The 21186-nt window shown below is 42.4% G+C and overlaps 1 protein-coding gene across 2 annotated transcripts in view; it reads right to left on the bottom strand.

The window, feature by feature from the left end:
* Positions 1 to 21186, bottom strand: part of RGS6 (regulator of G protein signaling 6) — a 495346-nt gene that overhangs the window by 456824 nt on the left and 17336 nt on the right. For both annotated transcript variants that reach the window (XM_043550214.1, XM_043550215.1), the window contains exon 2: positions 14324 to 14428. In XM_043550214.1, coding sequence (XP_043406149.1) covers positions 14324 to 14407 — 84 coding nt within the window. In that variant the 5' untranslated portion in view covers positions 14408 to 14428. The remainder of the gene's footprint in view (positions 1 to 14323; positions 14429 to 21186) is intronic.

The following is a 21186-nucleotide window of genomic DNA, read 5'->3' as shown; positions in this document are numbered from 1 at the left end:
TTTTTTTATTAGAGTCTCTCTCTTTCTCATATCCACTTTCGTCTTAACTCCTCCCTCTTGCATCTGATTTTAAAGTCTGAGACAGCATTAGAAAGTCTAGAAGTCATTAGTGAAATGAGTGGTGGTGGCCGCTCTACTTAAACAGCACCAAAGTTGCTTTTTCTGGGAGAGTGGCGTTATCTATTCAGGACTAAGCCACAGCATGTGGGTGGCAACACATCAGCCGACATACGCTGCAGACCCAGCACAGTTTACAACTTCCCCTAGTAGAAGGGAGACCAGGTGAAAGGCTGTGACTTGTTATATCAATCTCCTTCTTGCTCTGCTCCAGGGGCAGCACAACGCCATCCGGCCCCTTGCTAAGGGCAGATTGTTCATTCACAATTACACAGAACCACAGTTTCTTTTTCATAACATCAAAGAATAGCTTTTACTATTGATTACATTTCTCCAATCCACTTCAGTACTTAATCAATTGCTGTGGACCTTTATTACAAGTGTGCTACCACATGAGAAAAATTACTTAATTCCTGAATATAGTGAGTAATCAATGTATAGTTGACCAGTGGAAAAATCTTTGCACTGTTGGAATTTTGTAAATTCTTAGATGAACTCTAACATTTCCTACAACACACACGCAGAACTGAGTACTAGCACTGTTCTGGAATTTAAGAATAAAGTATCACTGTTTTACTGCAGTATGAAAAAAAACTATAAATGAAGAAACCATGAAATACTGTATAAAGATAATGATATTTAAATGTTAAAGGGAACATTTATGCATGTGTCAGATTCAATCTGTTATCAAGGCTTGATGCTGCTTAATTTGAATCACCATTCCACATGCTGTGCTTCTCCAATTCAGATCAGTGTTGCAGCATTTAGAACCACAGAAATTAGAGATGGAAAGAGACCTGTTTGATAAGCACATCCCTCCCCCTCCAAGTATAGGATATAGCCAAAGGTAGAGGATGTATCAGTTCTTAATCTACCGACCTGGGGCCTGAAGCTGTTCACATTACAGTCCACAGGAGCAAGGCTGACCCTTGATTAGTTCTTTCACATTTTTCATAGCACTTTGAGCAATGGTGTAAACACTAGAGATCAGTATTGGCAGCCCCAGCCATTCCAAAACTATGAAGCAGAGAGCAAAAATTCATGCCATTGGCTTTTGAGATTTTAAAAAAATAATGAATTTCTTTTTAATTTGTCTTCTGGCTCCCAAGTCTTCAGGGCATACTCATCTCTTGCTTGCAAGCTCTTCTCCATAACCGTAAACACTTAGAAACTTACTTTAAAAAAAAACACGAAAGCAGAGATTCTCATTCAATCTCTTGATTCTAGCATTAAGAAAATTACCAGATATTATGAGATTCATAATAAAATCATGAGAATTGGCAGCCCAGATATATTTGAAGATACCTGCAGTGATTATTACGACTTCCTTAAAGGACTACAGAAAAATTCACTTAATCACAGTGTGTGTTGGGCAGCCGTGCAATCCTGGAGGGGGTGTGTGGGAAGGTCTGCCATTTTAAAGATAAATAAATTCAGCCTGTTCACATGTATCAGCAAAAGATGACCAGAGCAGCAGCCAGAGACACAGGAAGATGATACTTGAGGTCGAGGAACAGCAATATTATCTGGATACACAGTATGAACTAAATCAAAGACCACTAGAGAAATATGTAACCTTTTTTTAAAAAAGGGGAAAAAAGCAGTTGTGGAAATCTCCTGCTGCAACTCTAGACTTACCTTCTTGACACATGCCATCAAACTGACAACATGGCTGCTTGCTGATCCATTATTTCATATTTAATTTTTTTTATAAAGAGAATTTTAAAGAAATAATTAGTGATTTAGTCATGATTTACATTGCATCAAGTGATTAGAAACTATTTTATATTCCATCACAGTTTTCTGTGCGTGGGGTGATGAGAACATTAAAATAAAGGGAGAAATGTTTTTCTGAGGGATTAATAGATTATCAGATGCACTGTATGAAGGAGAAGGGAGTTAGTCAGAACAGCTAACTACTGAAGTCATCTAAGCTTTGTTCTACAAAGTACAGGTTGTTTCCATTCATAGCGCACCCTGAGAAACAAAAGCTCCAATGGTTTGTGTACGGAAGGAGCCATTATACCCAAGAGATGGGTCCAAATCAGAATATACAGGAGTATAATAAAAATAAATGTGTGATTGATGCCAGAGAGCTATACTGTGATTATAGGAACCAGAGGTCCTGGTTTAATGAAGTCATGTAGCTTAAGTAGGGCAGTCCCAGACTTCCGCTCAGTTCTTGTGACACCAGGTTTTTACTAGAATCTTGAGACATCTCATCACTCCTGGCTCTGTGCACCCCAGCCAACATCCAGGAGGTGGAAGCAAGGAGCAGCTTCATGCATGTACCACTATCTCTTTCTCAAAAGGGAAGAGTGAAATGAGGGAGCAGAGTAGCAGGAAGGCTGAGGACCTCCAGGAATCCAAGAGAGCAGCCAGAACAGGTGTGGCATTATCAGGAATTCACTTATTTAGTGGGAGGAAGCAGTAATTTAATTTGAGGGGAAGAATATTTATTGACTGGGGCAGAATTAATAGGCTTTGCGGAGCATTCTTCATTCTGTCATTCATGTCTTTCCCCACTTTTTCTCTGGGGGTTGGACTGTCATGTTTAGTTCTTGCATGGGCCTCTAAAAACCTAAGAACCTACCTCTGGCATCTAGGCACAAAGCAGCAGGAACTGGCTTTTATGCTTCCAGCAGATCTTCAGGTTGCTCAGGGACTCAGCACTAGAGGAGGATTTTTGGGTCACTCTGGACCTTAGCAGTAGGAGAGAAGAGAAGGGTAGAGGAATATAGAGAACTCGGGGGCAAAACATGGGAATGCAGGAATTAAAAAGGAGTAAGATACTTAAGTGGAAGAAAGAGTGACAAGTACGAAAGGAAAATTGTGAGAGGAAAAAGGGAGATTGAGGAAAAAAACTGAGGAAGAAGGGTGAAGAAAGGAGAATAAAGGAGGGGGCAAGAGAACTGGGAAAAAATGGAGGGAATATGACTAATAAGGCTCTGAAACACTCATCTGACATGGTGACGACTATCATAATCCAGAATGTTCATTCTGAACCATTTTACCAGTACAACCATGTGTCAACCATGATGGCTAGTCCACAGCTATCAAATTACAAATCTATATTTGCATTGGTGCATTGTGCAAAAATTTGAGCAGCTCTCCCATTCCCTGAGTTGCTGGTGCCAGGGCCACTTTACACATGGAGCTCTTTGGGGTGTCCTTCTGCATAAAGTCCTGGAGTTCAGAGGGAGGACTGGCTAACCTAGTTACAAAAGCACAGCTAGGTGATCCCATCTACATATTATGTAAAAAGAGAGACTTACAATTCAGACAAGGCCTTATAATTATCCCCATACAGCCTAGCTCACAAACAAGATTCAAATATAGTGCACTCACAATGTAGGAACCAAGAGTTATTTACATAGCTATGAACCCTATCTGAAGCCATCTATGTGTAAGGGGACTGTTGCCCCCTTACTAACATTCAGTGGGGGTGTTTTGGTTGGCTACTCCCAGTACTAAAAAGGGGGAAGGGTTGATGGGTAATCAGGGCCCTGAGACTGACAGGAGGAGGAGAGGCCAATGCTCCAGGTCAGCCTGAATGACAGGGCGAGCAGGCTAATCAGGGAGTCAGGAGGCCAGGGAGGTCCCGTCCTCCATGTGAGCTGGAATTGCCTGGGTCAGACAGAGTGGGGGCTGAGCAAGGAGAAAGCAGGGGCCCAAGCTGAGCTGGGGAGCAGAGCTGTGCCAGATCCAGAGGGACCAGAAAAGCAGCCCAGAGAGAGCAGACCCTGTGCTGGGAGCAGAGCTGCAGCAACCAGAGCCAGAGGCACAGCCCAGAGAGAGCAGACTTGCCTTGGGAACAGAGCTGCAGCAACCAGAGCCAGAGGGGCCAGAAAAGCAGCTCAGGAAGCAGGTCAGTGCTGGGAGCAGAGTCACAGAAGCAGCCTGCAGAGCAGACCTGTCCTGGGAGCAGAGCTGCAGCAACCAGAGCCAGAGGGGCCAAAGAAGCAGCCCAGGGAGCTGGAGGCAGAGCAGCAACAGCAGGGCAGAGACAGAGTGGTGCAGCTGGAGCCAGAGCAGTCTGGAGCTGGGTGCGGTGAGCAGCTGGGGAGACCAAGGGGGTCCCTGGGCAGCAGGCCCAGCACAGGGGGAAGCCTCAGCCAAGAGGCTCTGCAGCCCAGGCTTGGATCATAACCCGACAGGGCGGGGGCAACACTGGGAAGAAGGGTCCTACCACTTAGAGCCTGAGAGCGTGTGGCCACCACCAGAGCAAGTGTCCAGCCCACAGCATCCCTGCAGCACAGCCAGGGCCTGAGAGGGAGGCCTGGGACTTACAAAGAACAGACTGTGAACTGCCCGGACATTCCAGAGACACTGTTTGTGATGTTCCCTGCCACAGAGCGGGTTGATGTGTTTCCTTTAACCTTTCCCATTTTTCCTTATTCTTTTTAAAATTGTTGATTAAATAACTTGCATTTGCTTTAACTTGTATGTACTGGTCAGTGGGTCAGAGAAGTGCCCAGTTCAGAGAGAGTACCCTGGAGTGGGGACACCCTAGCCCCTGTCCTAGGTGACCACATTAGGGTTGGGGGTCGAGCCCCCCAGGCATCCTGCCTGGGCCCAGCCTTGTTGGGGTTACGAGGACTCTGCCAGACAGGAGAGTGGAAGGGGAGTTCTCAAGGGAAGGGAGGCCACTGGGTAAAGGAAGTGGGAGCGAGGACTCAGATCCTTTCGCTAGCCCACTTCACCGGGGTAGTGCAGAAGCCAGGAAAGTTCCCCACAATAGCGGGACTATTCCCCTGCTTACATATGTTACAACCTGATTAAAAATGAGGTAAAAATACGGATGGGCCAATAGTAGATGCCTTTTTGTTTCTAGAAATTGCTGCTAAAAAGCATGAGATAGCCTATATTTAAGTATTAATATTGTTTGTTCAGCTCAGTAGTTTCTCGATTCAGTTTGGTTGGGCTTTTAAATGAACAATCCAATGCTTAATGATACTTTAGGCAGAAAGAAAACAAAACATTCATATTTAGCTATTTGCACAAAACATGTGAAAATAAAACAGCAAACATACTGAAAAGACTCCAAGACCATAATGTCTGAAAAATGCTAGCAACAGCAAACACACATGGAATGATATGAGAAAGATGTTGAGAGAGAGAAAAGGACTCCTCCTAACAAATATGAGGAATTTTACAGGTGCTAATGCTGGTATACCTAGGCCTCTAGCTGAATTGCCCTTAACATCCTCCCCGCTCTCCTGCAAAACACACTGGCTACTAGGACAACTCCAAAAATGGGTTTTATAGCTCCTGGTCCTCACTCATCCTTTTTCAGTCCCTAAGCATTTGAGAAAAATTATGACAATGGATCACTGCTATTAGTCTCTGATACCTCCCAAGAGACAGTTTTATCATTAGAGTTACAAAAGGGACAAGGGCAAAGAGAGCCAGAAAAGACAGTAAAACCAAGTAAATAAAAGAGAGACACTCAACTCACTGAAAATGAAGAAGATTGCAAAAAAGTATGAAGAAAAGTCTAATTTTATGAATTATCTGCTAAGCGAAAAGTATTGCTCCAAGCAGAGAAGCAATACTCGGGAGTTAAGGGACAATATTTCAAAAGTAAAGAGGTCCATGTGTGTGTCCAAAACAAACAAAAATTATTGCACATATGCACTATGTGCTTACCCGCTTACTTCAAATGCATTCATATATTAGAGAAAAGCATAAGCAAATGACTTATTTGCTGCCTAATGACTGTTTGGCATGCATCTTCCTATTTGCATGAACAACTGTAGTAACTTTGTTTGCACAGTGCCTCGTACAGTGGAGCCCTCATCTCAGATGAGGTCTCTAGATGCTACTATAATACAAATACAAAAATACCCACAACATAGGCACACCTTAGTTAATGTACCTGCACCACCAACACCTGGTTTTTAAAATATGCTCCTTTTGCCATTTGTACAAAGTTTTAGTGGTGTGGCATTAAAGGTGGAGATCAATGTGCCACAGGTAGACCAGGTGCCAGCTCACACCAACGTCCCTAGGCCTCAACAGAACACTGACGAATACATAGCTGGCTCACCTATATATTACTACTGTTTAAATAAATAGGTATTAGATTTACAAAAATGTGTCTAGTGTTTAGACTTTATGAAATGCTTGCAAATTGCTGCATGCATTAATCTCACTTATATCACCTGTATCCCATGTTATCAGATAATCTTTAAGTGTTTGCTCTGTAACTGTAAAAGTGTTTGCTCTGTGACCGTAAACCACCAGTCAGGAGAGAAGCATTACCAAGTGTGAAATACTAGCTGGGCAGGAGATAACACCTCCTGCGACACACAAAAGAAGGCCCATAAACCTCAGACAAACCACTTTGGAACAGAGAGGACAAAAGACTGCTGATCGTTCTCCCCCCACCCCTGAAGGGGAAACATGCATGTGAACTTACCCAATCAGCTTGAATTCTCAGGGGCAAGGAATAGAAATCCCTACTAAGAAGAAACTGTATCTCTATGCTGCTTGGACTCTGTGCCAGCAAGATTTCTAAGCATAAGCAAAGGACCCCCAGTGCTTGGCCTGGGTTAGCCTTAAAGGACATAAAGAGCTTCCTTATTATAGAAGCTTCTGTTACCTTTTGAAACTTAAGACTAACTCCTTCATGTGTGTATATTTACCAGCTTTAAGTTTGTAAATAACTCTCTTGTTTCTTTTTCCTAGTTAATAGATCTTTGGATAGTTTATTATAGGATTGGCTACAAGCTTTGTGATTGCTGTAAGATCTCAAGTGCAATTGCAATGGTAAGGGACCATCCTTTGAGACTGGGAGTAACCTGAATATAATTGCGATTTTTTTGGTGTAAGTAACCATCTATCACAAAGGCAGGCCCACCTGCATGGCAAGATAGACCAGGGTATTTGAGGGGATTGTCTGAGACTCCATGGTTAAGCTGTTATAGTGCCTAAGGAGTTTACACTTGATACCTGGCTATTGAAATCTAAGTATAGAACTTACAGCCACCTTGGGGGGTGGGGGTGTGCCCTGCTTCCTAACAGTCTGTCCTGAGGCTGGTATTCACGTTTCTGAGCCGCTGCAGCACAGCTTTTGACAATCAACGTCACAGCTTCCACAGACCAACATTTTGCCATATTATACAAACTTTAGGATCGTTAATATACATCCTGCAGCTATAGAATTCAAACGATGACAGTGCACTTCATCACATGGCTTCCCTACCCATTAAGCAAAAGGTACGCTGTGCTAGCTCAGCTCAGGAAGATCTACGCAGGTCTGTCACACTGCAGCAGATGACACACTTCAGCAGGGCAAACGGAGATGACAACATTTTTCACAGATATCCATTCAAAGTAGCCAGGCAGAAAAGAGGGAGGAGAAGTAGGAAAAGGAAATTACTAAGTGCTCTGCTGGTTTACTTTAGGAAATGACAAGTGTGGAACAAGGAGGGAGGGAAGGAGATGCAAGATGCAAAGAATAACTTCCAGTTGAGACCAGTTCAGCACTACTCCTACTGTGGTTGGATCACTAGACTGTAACTTACCAGATTTTAACATTGGGGGTTTATATAAGAGGTATACAGTTTTTAAAAGGAAGTATAAAATGATTTTAGGGGTTAGCTTGGGTCTACTGAAACACCTTTAACCTTAACTCTACAAAGGATTTTGTTTGGGAACTTCTCTGTTTTTCAGTAAATGACAAAAGTTTTAACTGAGTTGGTATATAAGGTACACAGGACATGATCCTACTCTGCAAGATCTTATTGTGGCTCAACAGTGGACAATTTTAGTATGTTAAGGGGAAGCATGTGTGGTTAGAGCAGAGAGGGGAGGGATGTTATTGTTCTGCAGTACCTTGGGGTACATATCAGTAGTGGACAATGGAGGGGAATGAAGGAGAAAGGGTCTTTTATACACATTGAAATTTTGTGGTTTTATTGTATATAAAAGACCCATCTTTATACATCTTAAAACACCTCAAGAAGGATATAGCAGAAATAGAGAGCATTCAGAGATGGGTGATGAGAATGTTAGGGGCATGGAAAAGACTCACAAGGAGAAAGATGGAAACAATTGGGACTGTTTACCTTAGAGGAAACATTATAAAGCTATATAAAATAATCAATGGTTAACTCTTTTAAATAATCACAGCATAAGGACTGTCGCGATATTTAACTCTCTGTCCCGCATCCCCACCGATGTACAGTTGGGATGCCATTCGTCCCGATATTGTAGGGTTACCAGGCCTCTGGCTGGTGCGGGGCAGGCAGGCACCCTACCCAGCTCCGCACCTTCAGGATAGGTTGTAGATCCTTGATGATGCGCTTGAGAGGTTTTAGTTGGGGCTGTAGGTGATGGCTAGTGGCGTTCTGTTACTTTCTTTGTTGGGCCTGTCCTATCATGTGCAGTTAAGTTTTGTTACTGCCTGTTGCTCTACTTTTTTTACTTCCCCCATCTAACCTGACCTCTATCCTCTACCAGTCTGAACCAGCAACACTGTTATTCTGGCCTCTCACTCTCTGTCCTCCCGGTTAATATACCCTCTCTGTTCTTCTCCTAGTAGTCCTCTCCACATCACCATTCCAGATTTGCTTGCCTTCTTACATTCAAAGTGCTTGCCAGTTCTGTGTTTCCATAGAGTTTACCTGGAACACAGGCTGCGAATGTAAAAGTTATTTTTAAAAAAAATTTTAACTAACCTTTTTTTAAGAAATGGAAATGTTTAAAAAGTGGCAAGACAGAGAAACATTGAGGTTAGCAGACCATTAAGACTTCTTAAATGTGTCAGGTGCCAGCTGCAAATTCACACTAAAATTACTCATAACAGCAACTGCCTTTTGAAATTGAATTTTATTGCTTACTTAAAAGACCAAATGAGTAACAACAAAAATTCACAATTTAAACAGTTCACTGCTGCCAAAAATTCCAGGTGTATCTGGCAAAACTGAGCTCCAGAGGTAGAAAAGTCCTATTAGATCATCCAATTCATCTCCCACCCATGCAGGATTGTTCCCTATGATGTATTCTTTAGAGCTTTGTTCAGTCTAGCTTTGAATACTCAATCAGTGAAACTTACAAACTTCCCCTGGGAGACTATTCCGCAGCCTAAGAGATCTCACTGAGAGACTCTTTCTGATATTCAGTCTAGAGTTTCACTTTTTTTATTTCATCCTATTGCTCTTGGTTATATTCCTCAACTACTACCTGAAACAATTCCTATCCCTCCTTAGTGCTTACATTCTTTGAATATTTTAGAATGCTATGCCCCTGCTTAGTCAAGCCTTTTACTCTTTCCTCATATATCTTTCCCTCCAGCCCCCTGATCATTTTTTGCTGCTGCTCTGAACTCCATCCAAATTCACCAATTTATTTCTGGTAATGAGTCACTCAGATTTGTTTTGTTTATTTACTAATGCCAGATGGCATCAATGAATGCTTCCTCTCTTGATATGGTCCACAGAGTTTGAACTTTTAGGGGCTAGATTTTTAGAAAAATACACCAGAGCTTGGATTTCAAGGAAAAGTGACAGCCCTGAAAGTGAATTAATACTTTCTGCTATTGTTTTTCCTCTTCCCAGCCTTCTTTTGCATTTGTCCCTCTTCCTGAAGCACCCTCAGCACCACCCACAAATAGAAATAAGCAGCAGCATGGCACTCACTTCCAGTGAAAGCCCTTGTGTTTAGACAACTCCTGCTTCCATGAAAAGTAGGCTAAAGGATAAAAGAATGTGCTTTAAATACAATTTTAAAAACACAAAATTAAAAATTTTCCTATGTGCTATAATCACATCAAAAGCAAAATCCAACATCTTTGCCAGACATGGCCAGAGCCACACAAAAAATATTGTTACTAGTTTTTAGTCACAGTTCAGTACATGAGTGGCAAGAATCAAATGTGGCAGAGTGCAGTAAAATTCTCAACTAGTCCCAAAGCAGAGGTGAAAGTGGGCCAGTACAGGCCGGTACGGTGTACCGGTAAGAAGTGGCAGCCAGTACCTGTACACAGCTGATGTTAAAGCACTGCCGTGGCAGCACTTTAACGTCACTGCTCCTTTTGCCCCTCACCCCGCAGGGCCACCGATGGGGGGGGGGCAAAAGGGACAGCTGCCCCAGGGCCCGGTCACTTAAAAAGGGCCTGGAGCTACCGCTGCTGCAGCAGCAGCTGGAGCCACGGGCCCTTTAAATCGCCGCTGGAGCCCCAGCTGGTGCAGGCCAAGCAGCGTGGAAGGGCAAGCTGCGGGAGGCTGACCCTCCCAACCCCGCCCCTTCCGCCCGAGGCCCCACCCCTTCCAGGGGCCCAACTCTGGGGCCCCGTACCGGTAAGTCTTTCATCTTATTTTCACCCCTGCCCAGAGCTCCACAAAACAAGACAAATTACAGCAGGCACTTATTACAATCCAGCCCACATCACCCTATCTGACAGATCTGTTTGCTTCTTTGGGCTACATCTTGAGGTACACACAGAGATAGGAGGGTAGCATGAGCTTTAGCTGACTGGAAACCACCTTCTGTGACTGACAGAGCGGTATCACTACAGAACATAGACTTCTTTTGTGATGACGTGAACAAGGCCCTGCTGCCAGCCAGACAAGAGTGTGTTGTAAGATGGGAGCTGGGCTGCTGGCTTTGAAGGAAGCTGCTGGAGAGTGCCCTTTCAACATTCAGTGATGACATGCCTTGTGACTATTATCAACCTCAGCACCAGAAAGTTAATTCTGAAGGAAACAGAAATAAAAAGGATTTCTCAAAGAACCTGATTCGAATAGCAACCAGAACAGTTAAGAGGAGGCTTGCAAGCCACTGTAAAGAGTAGCACAAACTAATTAGAGCTAAAAAACTTCATTTTGTTTTATCCTCACGTTTATGTGTACAGAGACATAAAACTAAATGGTGACTGTAACAGGATGGTTTGCCCCTTTAAGGGGCAAGGGATCTGGGGCCAGACAGCCCTGTTCTGAAGCAGAGCCCCTTTAAGAACAGGTGTTTGGGCCTGGTAGAGGGGATTATCAGACCCAGCTGGGAAGGGTCAGGTAACTACCTAATAAGACCGGATTCCTATAAAGGCTGAAAGAGCTCAGTTGAAGGGGAGCTGGAAGCTAAAGGAAGAAGGCTGGCTCTCATGGCAGGCCCTGGACCAGGGGGAATCCCAAGCAGATGGCATCTAGGAGGATAGGGAAGAGATGGCTAGAACAGGGAGGGCTCTAGCAAGGAGCCCCTGGGTCAGGGGAAAGTTAGCTGTTGGCTTTATGTTAAATTGTTTTATTTGGGGATTTGCTGAAGATCGTCCATGCATTCAGTAAATGGTGTCCTGAAGAAAAACCTGAACAGACACTGGGTATGGCATGAATCCTTTCTGGGCTGGGGAGACATGCCAGCAGCCTATAAGTAACCTACACATTACATTCTTGTCATTCAAGTGTTGGCTTCTTTCTTTGGAGGGATAAGGAAAAGAGAGAATTGGGTTTTAATACTCTTATTCTGCAGCTGAGGAATAAGGAACAAAACACTTTCCTTGGAAAGGTACAAACTAACCCTGATTCCCCACTTTGAACTCTAGGGTATAGATGTGGGGACCTACATGAAAGACCCCCTAAGCTTATTCTTACCAGCTTAGGTTAAAAACTTCCCCAAGGTACAAACTTTGCCTTGTCCTTGAACCGTATGCTGCCACCACCAAGCGTTTAAACAAAGAACAGGAAAAGAGCCCACTTGGAGACATCTTCCCCCAAAATATTCCCCCAAGCCCTACACCCTCCTTTCCTGGGGAGGGCTTGATAAGAATCCTCACCAATTTGTACAGGTGAACACAGACCCAAACTCTTGGCTCTTAAGAACAATGAAAAATCAATCAGGTTCTTAAAAGAAGAATTTTAATTAAAGAAAAGGTAAAAGAATCACCTCTGTAAAATCAGGATGGTAAATACCTTACAGGGTAATCAGATTCAAAACATAGAGAATCCCTCTAGGCAAAACCTTAAGTTACAAAAGACACAAAAACAGGAATATAGATTCCCTCCAGCACAGCTTATTTTACCAGCCATTAAACAAAAGGAAACCTAACACATTTCTAGCTAGATTACTTACTAACTTAACAGGAGTTGTAAGGCTGCATTCCTGATCTGTTCCCAGCAAAAGCATCACACAGACAGACCAAACCCTTTGTTCCCCTGCCTCCAGATCTGAAAGAATCTTGTCCCCTCATTGGCCATTTTGGGTCAGGTGCCAGCGGGGTTACCTTAGCTTCTTAACCCTTTACAGGTGAAATGATTTTGCCTCTGGCCAGGAGAGATTTTATGACACTGTATACAGAAAGGTGGTTACCCTTCCCTTTATATTTATGACACTTGCACACATAACAAATACACTAATAACAGACAACTACAAAGGCTCAGAAAGTTAGACAGCTACTGGATGAGCTATGTTGAAAAAACAGCACTTACCAGCCCTAAACACAAAAGCACCATCCTCAGCGAAACCCAGCACCAGAAAAAAAAATCACAACAATACATTAGTGTAATAACAGCATTACTGAATGATACATGGAACATGCTAATCAAGAAGTACAAGTGCACTTGGATGGAGTATGGATGAAATTGTGATAGTACTGACATCTGGTGTACCCAGAGTAGAGAAATTAATCAAGTGGCAGGAGCATTTTTCCCCATTAATATTGCAGATCACGCAACAATTATTTTACAGTGATAACAGTGAACCAGCAGCAGCCACAGAAACTGAATACATTTATAAGTGCAAAAACTACGTGAGGAATAGAAAACTGGTGAACATAGTAAAGTAAAATCACATTTTCAGGACTGGATAAAGTGTTTCAAATGGAACCAAGGCCCTCGATTCTGGGTGATGAAACCAGAAACTTGGTGGCCTCCTTCAAAGTACAGGTCCCTGATGAGCTTGATGGTGGTGGTTGGAGCTTTCAGATCGTGGAATCAGGGTAGCTATAGCTGGTGGTAAACAACTACAGCTACTTTTCAGTTAGCAGCTTAAATGAATTTATATCACATTTAAAGCCAAAACGAAAACACATAATTACTCAGAGAACTGTAGTAGGTTAACATTCACATTCCAGATCTAACATGCAACAACAAAATCCAAACCAAGGTTATCAAAAACAGCAAGTTCCAAGCTTGATGCTGTGGATGCAACCCAAATTATTTTCCAGCATATGAAAAATTATCTGAGATCACAATCGTGCAGTGAAAAACAAAATCTTGGAATATGACAAAAGCATATTTCCCTTATTTATAACCATTTTGTTAAACAAAGAAATGAGTAAAAATAATTTAAATCAGGACTGTTCTATATATGCAAACGTCATTTGTGCTGAATGACATAACTTAATAAAATTCAGCATTTCTCTCAGGGCACAGATAAACAGATGGTAGATCATAGTTTTTCCTGATTTACGCAGGAAATTTCATTTTTAGTCAGCAGTTTCCCACACTGTATAGAAAACATTTTCAGTGTTTTACTGTTCCTTATAGAGAGACCCAATTCAATAGTCCACAGACACACAAATCTGAAAATAAATCAATGCTCTCATAGCTATAATTTAAAAGATTGTTTTTCCTTCAGCTTTAACTCCCCCACCCCCAGAGTACTTCAAAACGAGACATTTTATCACAGTGAATGAATGTACTATATCCATCTGTTTAAAAAAAAATAAAAACAATACTGTTGGGGTTTTATGCTACAGTTTTATAAGTTAAGCTTCATACGCTGCCAACTGAGATAAATTACCGGTCAGGATTTCAAGTCATTTCCACTTCCCGTTTTAAGCACCATGGTTCTTAAATACATACATCAGTTACCTCAAAGGTACCATCAGGCCGTTTAAAAATTTGTAATGAATCCACTGTATGGAAGAACAGACTATATATTGGATAAGGGTCATAAAGCATGTAATTTTTAGTAAATTGAATAGGTAAATAATTGCTTCACTATTAAAAATATGAATTGCAAACTGTATTAGCATTGGTCTAGTCATTTCATGTAACAAATGTTTATATATTACATCTACAAAGAAGTAGTACTTGCAAGCATAGAGAAACATCAGCCCTCAAATCTTATAAGTATTTGCTGCCCTATGAAATGTTACATACATGCTCTCAAACTGAATAAAAGATATATTTAACTTTTAAAGGGTCAATAGGATCCTTCTACAGATGGCACAGAAAGTTTTTAAAAACAAACACAAATTCATTACCTTTCTGTAAACAATCATATTTGGAGAACTCTCCTCTGGGTCAGCAGTTTCCACATTACTTTGATCAGTGGCTCCTTGGGCCATGCTTAACAGTTGTCACTCACACTGCAAGGACAAGAATAGAATACAATGGAACATCAAGTCACATAGAAGTATGATAAGATACATTCCAAATTCAAAGATGGATATAGGAGAGAGAAAGGGACAGAGAAATGCGCTCTGATCTCATTCCTGCGGAGATTTGTCACACTCACTTGCAGGATAGCTTGTATGTGTGAGACAGAAAAACATTTTCATTTTAATGAAACACTCAAAGAACAAGAAATACTTAGCCACAAACAACTGTCTTTATCAAATAGCTGTCTTTCCCCATTTCCAGCCAGACATTGTAAGACCCTTTTCAGAAAGTGAGAGATAAGTGTTTTGCACAAAACTTCCTCCCCTTACAATAAACCCAAAAAAATAGAGCACTACAGGCTGCTATCTTCTTAGGAATTTACTTCTTTTCCTTATATGCTGTATGTGCCTGAGACACCCCAAATCAAATTCAAAATGGAGAGAAAGAATACACTTGAATGATTTTCACAGGAACAAGTCAAATTGCTACTGTTCTTAAGGGAGAACTCTCACTGGTAGAAACAATAGATTGAATGTCATGTATGCATGGCACATCAACATCAATCCAGCTTCCTCTGTGTCAAGGTCACAGTTTGAGTCGCAGCATCTGTACCAGTTATGAACCTGTTAGCTATGAACTACAGAGACTGCAAAAGCCACAAGAGGCATTATTGCCCAGTGGAGGCCAACCTCAACCCAAAGGAAAATAGGTTTGTCTGTAAACTAAAAGCTCCAATCTACATGTGATTTATTAGGCACTTAAGCTGAAATTTTCAAAAGCAACTAAGTGTCCTTGGAACACAAGTCCCATTGAAAACCCAGCCTTAATGTTTTTATCCAACATCAGTGGTTCTCAAAGCATTGTGTAGGGTGACCCCATGTTAAGCCTCCAAACTATTGTCTGTTGTATCTCCCATTCAGCCATAGAGAAGGTAAGGGCAGCCATTACCCCAGGTCTATTCACAACATCCAGGTTGAAGACCCATGCTATAAAGATCTGATCCTTTGACCACTAAAGTCAATGAGAGTCTTTCCATTTACTTCAATAGCCATTGGATCAGGCCCTAAGTGTGCATTATAAGTTATTATGTAGTGAGAATTTTTTAGACCTTGAAGTTTCCATTCCTACAGGTCATTTAGTACACTGACATCCTGTTCCACTTACAATTTCTTCTCTTTAATTTGATAGCATAGGCCTGCTAACCTGTCTGTCCCCAGCCCAGGAAGAACTAACACCACAGACAAGTCTCTTTCAGGCCCTTCCCTCAATGCATGACTAAGTCACATTTAAAAAAAAAAATCACAAAACAACACCAAAAGCTCTTCCCCTGAGCAACTCTGCTCCCTAGCCTGTTGTAGGGACCAGCTTCCCTTCCCCAACTGAGCCACTTTCTGGCTTTTATAATTGCTGGGTCTGACAACTGAACAGTGCTGGCTGGCCCCAGGACCCCCAGCCCTTAAAGGGACAGACCATCCTCTTACAGATAAGTAATGACAACTGAAATTTTAAATCCATTGGTGCTATTTCCAGAGAAATGACACTGCTGGTGGAGGTTGTCTCACCAGCTGTCTTAGTTACCTTAATGGTTTCAGTATTACCTCCACAATGGCTTTGATCAAAGCAAGGGGGTTTTGAATTAGTTTTAACATATCCAGGCATCAGTCTAGTGTGAGCTAGCTGTAAACGTCAGCATCTACAGTTCCTAAACACACAAAATACTAGATATTACCTAGACAATTCAGTGACTGGTGCTCTCTCTATATAGATACACACCTTTGAGCAGCCGAACATTTTATTTAAAAAGATCAAGGGGGCACAGTCAGTATTTTAGGGCAGATTCTGAGGCAGCACAAAGCAGTGAAAGCCACCTGCAAGTCTCCTGTTGGGGCGTTCATTAGCATGGGGCAGAAGTTGTAGAGTTGGCAGAGGCAGTTCCTACACCAGCTCTACTGCAGCCTCTGATGTAGTGGGTGTGGAGCGGGCAAGGCAGGAAGAGGAAGTGCACTTTGTTTCAGCCATCCCCAGCTGGTGGGTGCTCCATAGGGGATTGTTTCCAGATGATACAAGTTACAGCGGTCCTACACTTCCTGGTTCTGGGCTTTAGCCCAGTTTAGAGAAGTCATAACTGGTTGTTGGTTTTAAATTTCTCCTCCTTTTCCCCTTTCCTGGACTGCCCTGTGTGGCTGTGGAGGGGAGGGGAGCCATCCTTTCCTACATACTCCCTTAGGCTCAGGAAGAGGCCATCAATCTATTTGTATTATTATGGCACCTAGAAGCCTTAGTCACGTACCACGAACTCATTGTGCTCAGAGGTAGAAACAGACAAGTCCCTGCCCCAAAGAGCTTAGAATCTAAGTATAAGACAAGTGACAACAGATGGATACAGGAGGCCAGGGAGCACAAGGAAACAGTGAGACAGTATTAGTCAGCATAATAGTATGTGGTTTCAGCACACCAGCAGCCTACCCATTGTCAAGATTCCTGAATGCATCACTGCAAAGGAGAGTCTCCTTTCCTCCCTGCAGCTCCCATAGCCCAGCAGGTAAGTAGGTAATGGAGCAAGCAGCATTACTCTCTTCTCCCCCCTGTGATGCAGCCAGCAGGAAACTGCTGAACAGCCAGAAAAAGACAGCAACTACTCAAAGTGCTCCCAGCTCATACCCAAGCTGCTTCTGAGGCTGCAGAGGAAGCAGGAGGAGGCAACTGGAGAGGTGGTGCCTCCTCTCCATAGTGACAGGCTTGATTCTAAGAAATCAGTTTAAAAATTGCAGAGTGTAATTCAGAGAGGAAATTTAACTTCATAATTATATACAAAACTTTTTACTTAAAGTTTTCCTCAAGGGCCACAGATTTAACATCACTGCCTTAGATGGATTAGGCACTTGTGGGAGTGTGTCATGATCCGCAATAAAAAGCACAATGGCTCACACCTATCTGTTCTGGACTTTAATATTAGAGCTGACTGAAAAACAGAATTTCCATTCCCCAGAAATTCCAGTGCTTCAACATGTTTTCATTCAAAAAAAAAAGGGGGGGGGGGGGAATATTTTAACTTTCCACAGAATGAGAAGTTCAGTTTGGAAATGTTGACACATTTCATTGTAACATTTTTAATCTAAAGGAAATTGACAGATATGACAAACACGGGCATATATTTGAGATGGTTGCATCAATTTTATAAATGTTATCTAAGCATTCCGATAGTCTAGAATATGCTCCAAAGAGAAAGTCTGGGATACACTTAAAACCTCTTTATCAAATGAGGACACTCCACCAGAGAAGGAGATTGCACATCATAGAAAGTCATCCAAACACCCAGAGAGAACTTGCTTCAAAACAGGGGGGAAAAACAACCACTGATTACACACCCCTAGTTATCACCTACCACCCCAGACTGGAACCCATACAGGGTATTATCAAACAATTATAACCTATACTCAATGGGGAACACATCCTGAAATAAATCTTTCCTGGACCCCCCTCTTCTGGCCTTCAAACAATCCTGCAACCTCATAAAGCTCATCATCAGAAGCAAGCTCCCCAACAGACTAGGCCACAACTCAAAGCGGTACCAAATCCTGCCCTAACAGATGCAAAGCCTGCAGACATGTCTTCACTGCTAAAATTATAAATACTCCCACATAGCACACCTTTCAAAAGCGATGGGTCCTACACATGCCTATCACATGTAGCATACCTCATCAGTGCATCCAATGCCCCCGCAACAACTAGGTCGGTGAAACCATGAATTCACACAGAAAAATGATAAAAGACAAAAACACCTCGTCACCCATGGGCAAATACTTCACAAAGCAATAATTCAATATCTGACCTCTCTGTCCTTGTCCTCAAAAGAAACCTGCATGATACCTTCAAAAGATAAGCCTGGGAACTTAAATTCAGAACTCTGCTGGAAACTACAAACCATGGACTTAACAGAGACACTAGTTTTGTGACTCACAGGAACAATTTGTAAAACACTGTTGCCCACTACACCCTCCTTTGTCCTACAACTGCAGGAGTGTTCATTTTCAGTGGGCTCCTACAACATGGGTGAAACCCTTACGTTTAACAATCTATCCCACTTTGTATTTAGCTTGGACACTCTGGTTACCTTCCCCAGACCTGAAGAATAGCTTTGTGAATCTTGAAAGCTTGTCCCTTCCACCAAAAGAAGTTGGTCCAATAAAAGATATTATCTCACCCATCTTGTCTCTCTCATCCGACTCTTCTTTGTGAACCAGACCTTGGAAGCATGAAAATTTAGAAGACTATGATATTGAGATAGGGCAGATAATCTGGCCTGTGGAATATTCAGAGACCTGTGTATCAATACACACTATATATATTTGTGTGTTCCGGCCTCACTGGGTGGATTTTCTGTGGAATCTGGAATCACTAGGGGAAATTAATAAAAATCCCAATGCCAGTTATGCAGATATGCTACCTTTGAAGGTTTATGCCGAGGAGAAAAAGGCATTGATTGTTTCAGGAGGCCTGGGCAACAACGGCCTCAAACTATATAAACGTGTGAGTTTGAACTGCCAGAAGACCTTCATTTTGATCCAACAAACTGACATAAATTTTAACCAAGGGGACAAACCCTGTTGAAGGGTTTGAAGGACTGGAACCTGTGAAAATCTCCATGTTGAAGATGGGTGACACCTGGTAAAATTATGTAAGCTTATAGATTGTTTATTGTTTTATGATGCAGTTTCTCTGTAAGGCTTTTGTCCAATAAATGTACTTCACTTTATGAAGGCTATCAGATCTCTGGTAAACTGCAAGCCTAAATGCCCCATGGTTTGGAGGGAGAGGGACACAGGTCACAGTCCATAGAGAGGTGGTTGCTAGAAGCCTGAGATCGAAGGGCAGCATCCCTTAAGCAGACCACAGACGAGACAGAGGTGCAGTTACCCTGAAACCATGACAGAAACATTTAGAGATTCCCCAAAAAAAATTATTTTGGTTTTGAGTCCATATTAATCTCTGCGTCCATCTGAGCTGTCATGGTGTCCTATGGGAGTTGTAGTTCCAAGTCCTTCATTCTCCCCTTGGGTATGTCTACACAGGGATAAAAAACCCACAGCTGGCCCTAGTCAGCTGACTTGGGGTCACAGGGCTCAGAATTGCTATGTAGATATTTGGGCTCAGGCTGGAACCTGATCTCTGGGACCCTTCACCCTCACAGCCCAAGTCAGAACATCTACACAGCAATTTTTCAGCCCCAGAGCCAAATCAGTTGACCCATGCTATCTGCAGGTTTTTTATCCCCATAACAACATACCCCTAGGGGCCCATGGACTACTTCCCCCATGATACATGTTGGTCTCTCCTTGTGGTTGAATTGCCACAGTGCCTAATGAAGGCATGGGGAACTCCAAACTACAACTCCTATGAGGCACCACAGCAACTCAGGCAGATGCAGAGATTGCGTGTTGCCCCAACATGCAGCATTTTGTTTTGGGTCAAGAAACCAAAGTGAAATGGTTCAGTTTGATTTTCCCCATGGGAATTTTCTGCACGAAAAGACTGATTTGACACAAATGTCAATGAAACCCCAGTTTTCAACAAGTCAATATTTTGTACAACATTTTTCAGCCAGCCCTGCTGAATATGCTAAAAACATGATATATTTAAAAGATATCCACCAAGACCACCAGTCAAGGGGTCAGTCTACCTTCAGTTCCACATGAGAGATTTAAAAAGTTAGGACTATTTAGTTTAGAGAGGAGGTAAATAAGAAGTGACATGATAGTAATATATCAAAGAATGAATACATTAGGGAAGGTCAGCCAGGCACTCCAGTTTATTCCTTTGTGTAATGAAATAAGGACATATGCAATTAAATTAAAAAGGCAACAAATTTAAAACTGTGGAAGTTATTTTGTTAGCCAAACAGATACTTAACCTGTGTAAATCAGAGCAATAAGACATTGAGGCAAAGAGTATAACAAGATTTAAACGTGAACATGCATTATGAAGGCATCTGGGAAAGGAGTCTATGATATACACATTTCAAGACCCAATGTCCAGCACTTATAGACTTCTTGTGGATTTGTGAAAATAGCTTTCTCCATGCTTACATTACGACTGCCTCCCACCAACTGCAACATCCTCTCACATCTCCCCTGTGACAAGAATTCCTGACCTTCTCCAAGCTGCTCAAGCCTCTAGTACTCCCATGACAAAGACCTACACACCTGGACCCTGCCCTCCCTGAAGCCTAACTCTTATATTCTCCTGTAGCAAGGGCCTCCAATCAAATTTCTTCTACACTGGCAAATCTAAGGTGTACTATCTTCAAACTCCCACAAACACCTACCAATATAATTTGCCTACCATTGCCTCTTCTTCAAAGTTTTGGGATTCCACATTTTTAGTTGATCCAGAGCAGCAGTCATTGCATCTGAGGGAAGAAAGAGGTGGTTTTCACCACCTTTCCACACCTCTTCCCCCCTATTCCTGGAGGCTGCCAAGGACCATAGCACCCCAGCATAAATTAGAGCAATTTGGGGGCTGCTCTAAATTACATTGTCAAATAACAGTTCCCAAGAAGCTACTCCACTGGCCAGGATCATCTTGACCCACCACCCACCAGCCCTGCTCCCTCCCATCCATGAGAAGCCCTGAGCCCAACTTAGAACACCACACACTTCAAAGGAGCCGGGAGTGACTAGCTATATCAGTTGAGAGATTCCTTCATGGGAAGGCACCAAGGAAGACTATCATCTTTTGTTATTGC

The sequence above is a fragment of the Chelonia mydas genome, chromosome 6, assembly GCF_015237465.2.
Source record: "Chelonia mydas isolate rCheMyd1 chromosome 6, rCheMyd1.pri.v2, whole genome shotgun sequence".
In the NCBI taxonomy this organism is placed as follows: Eukaryota; Metazoa; Chordata; order Testudines; family Cheloniidae; genus Chelonia; species Chelonia mydas.
The sequence above is the reverse complement of the archived record's forward strand: the minus strand, read 5'-3'. Positions and strand labels throughout refer to the sequence as shown.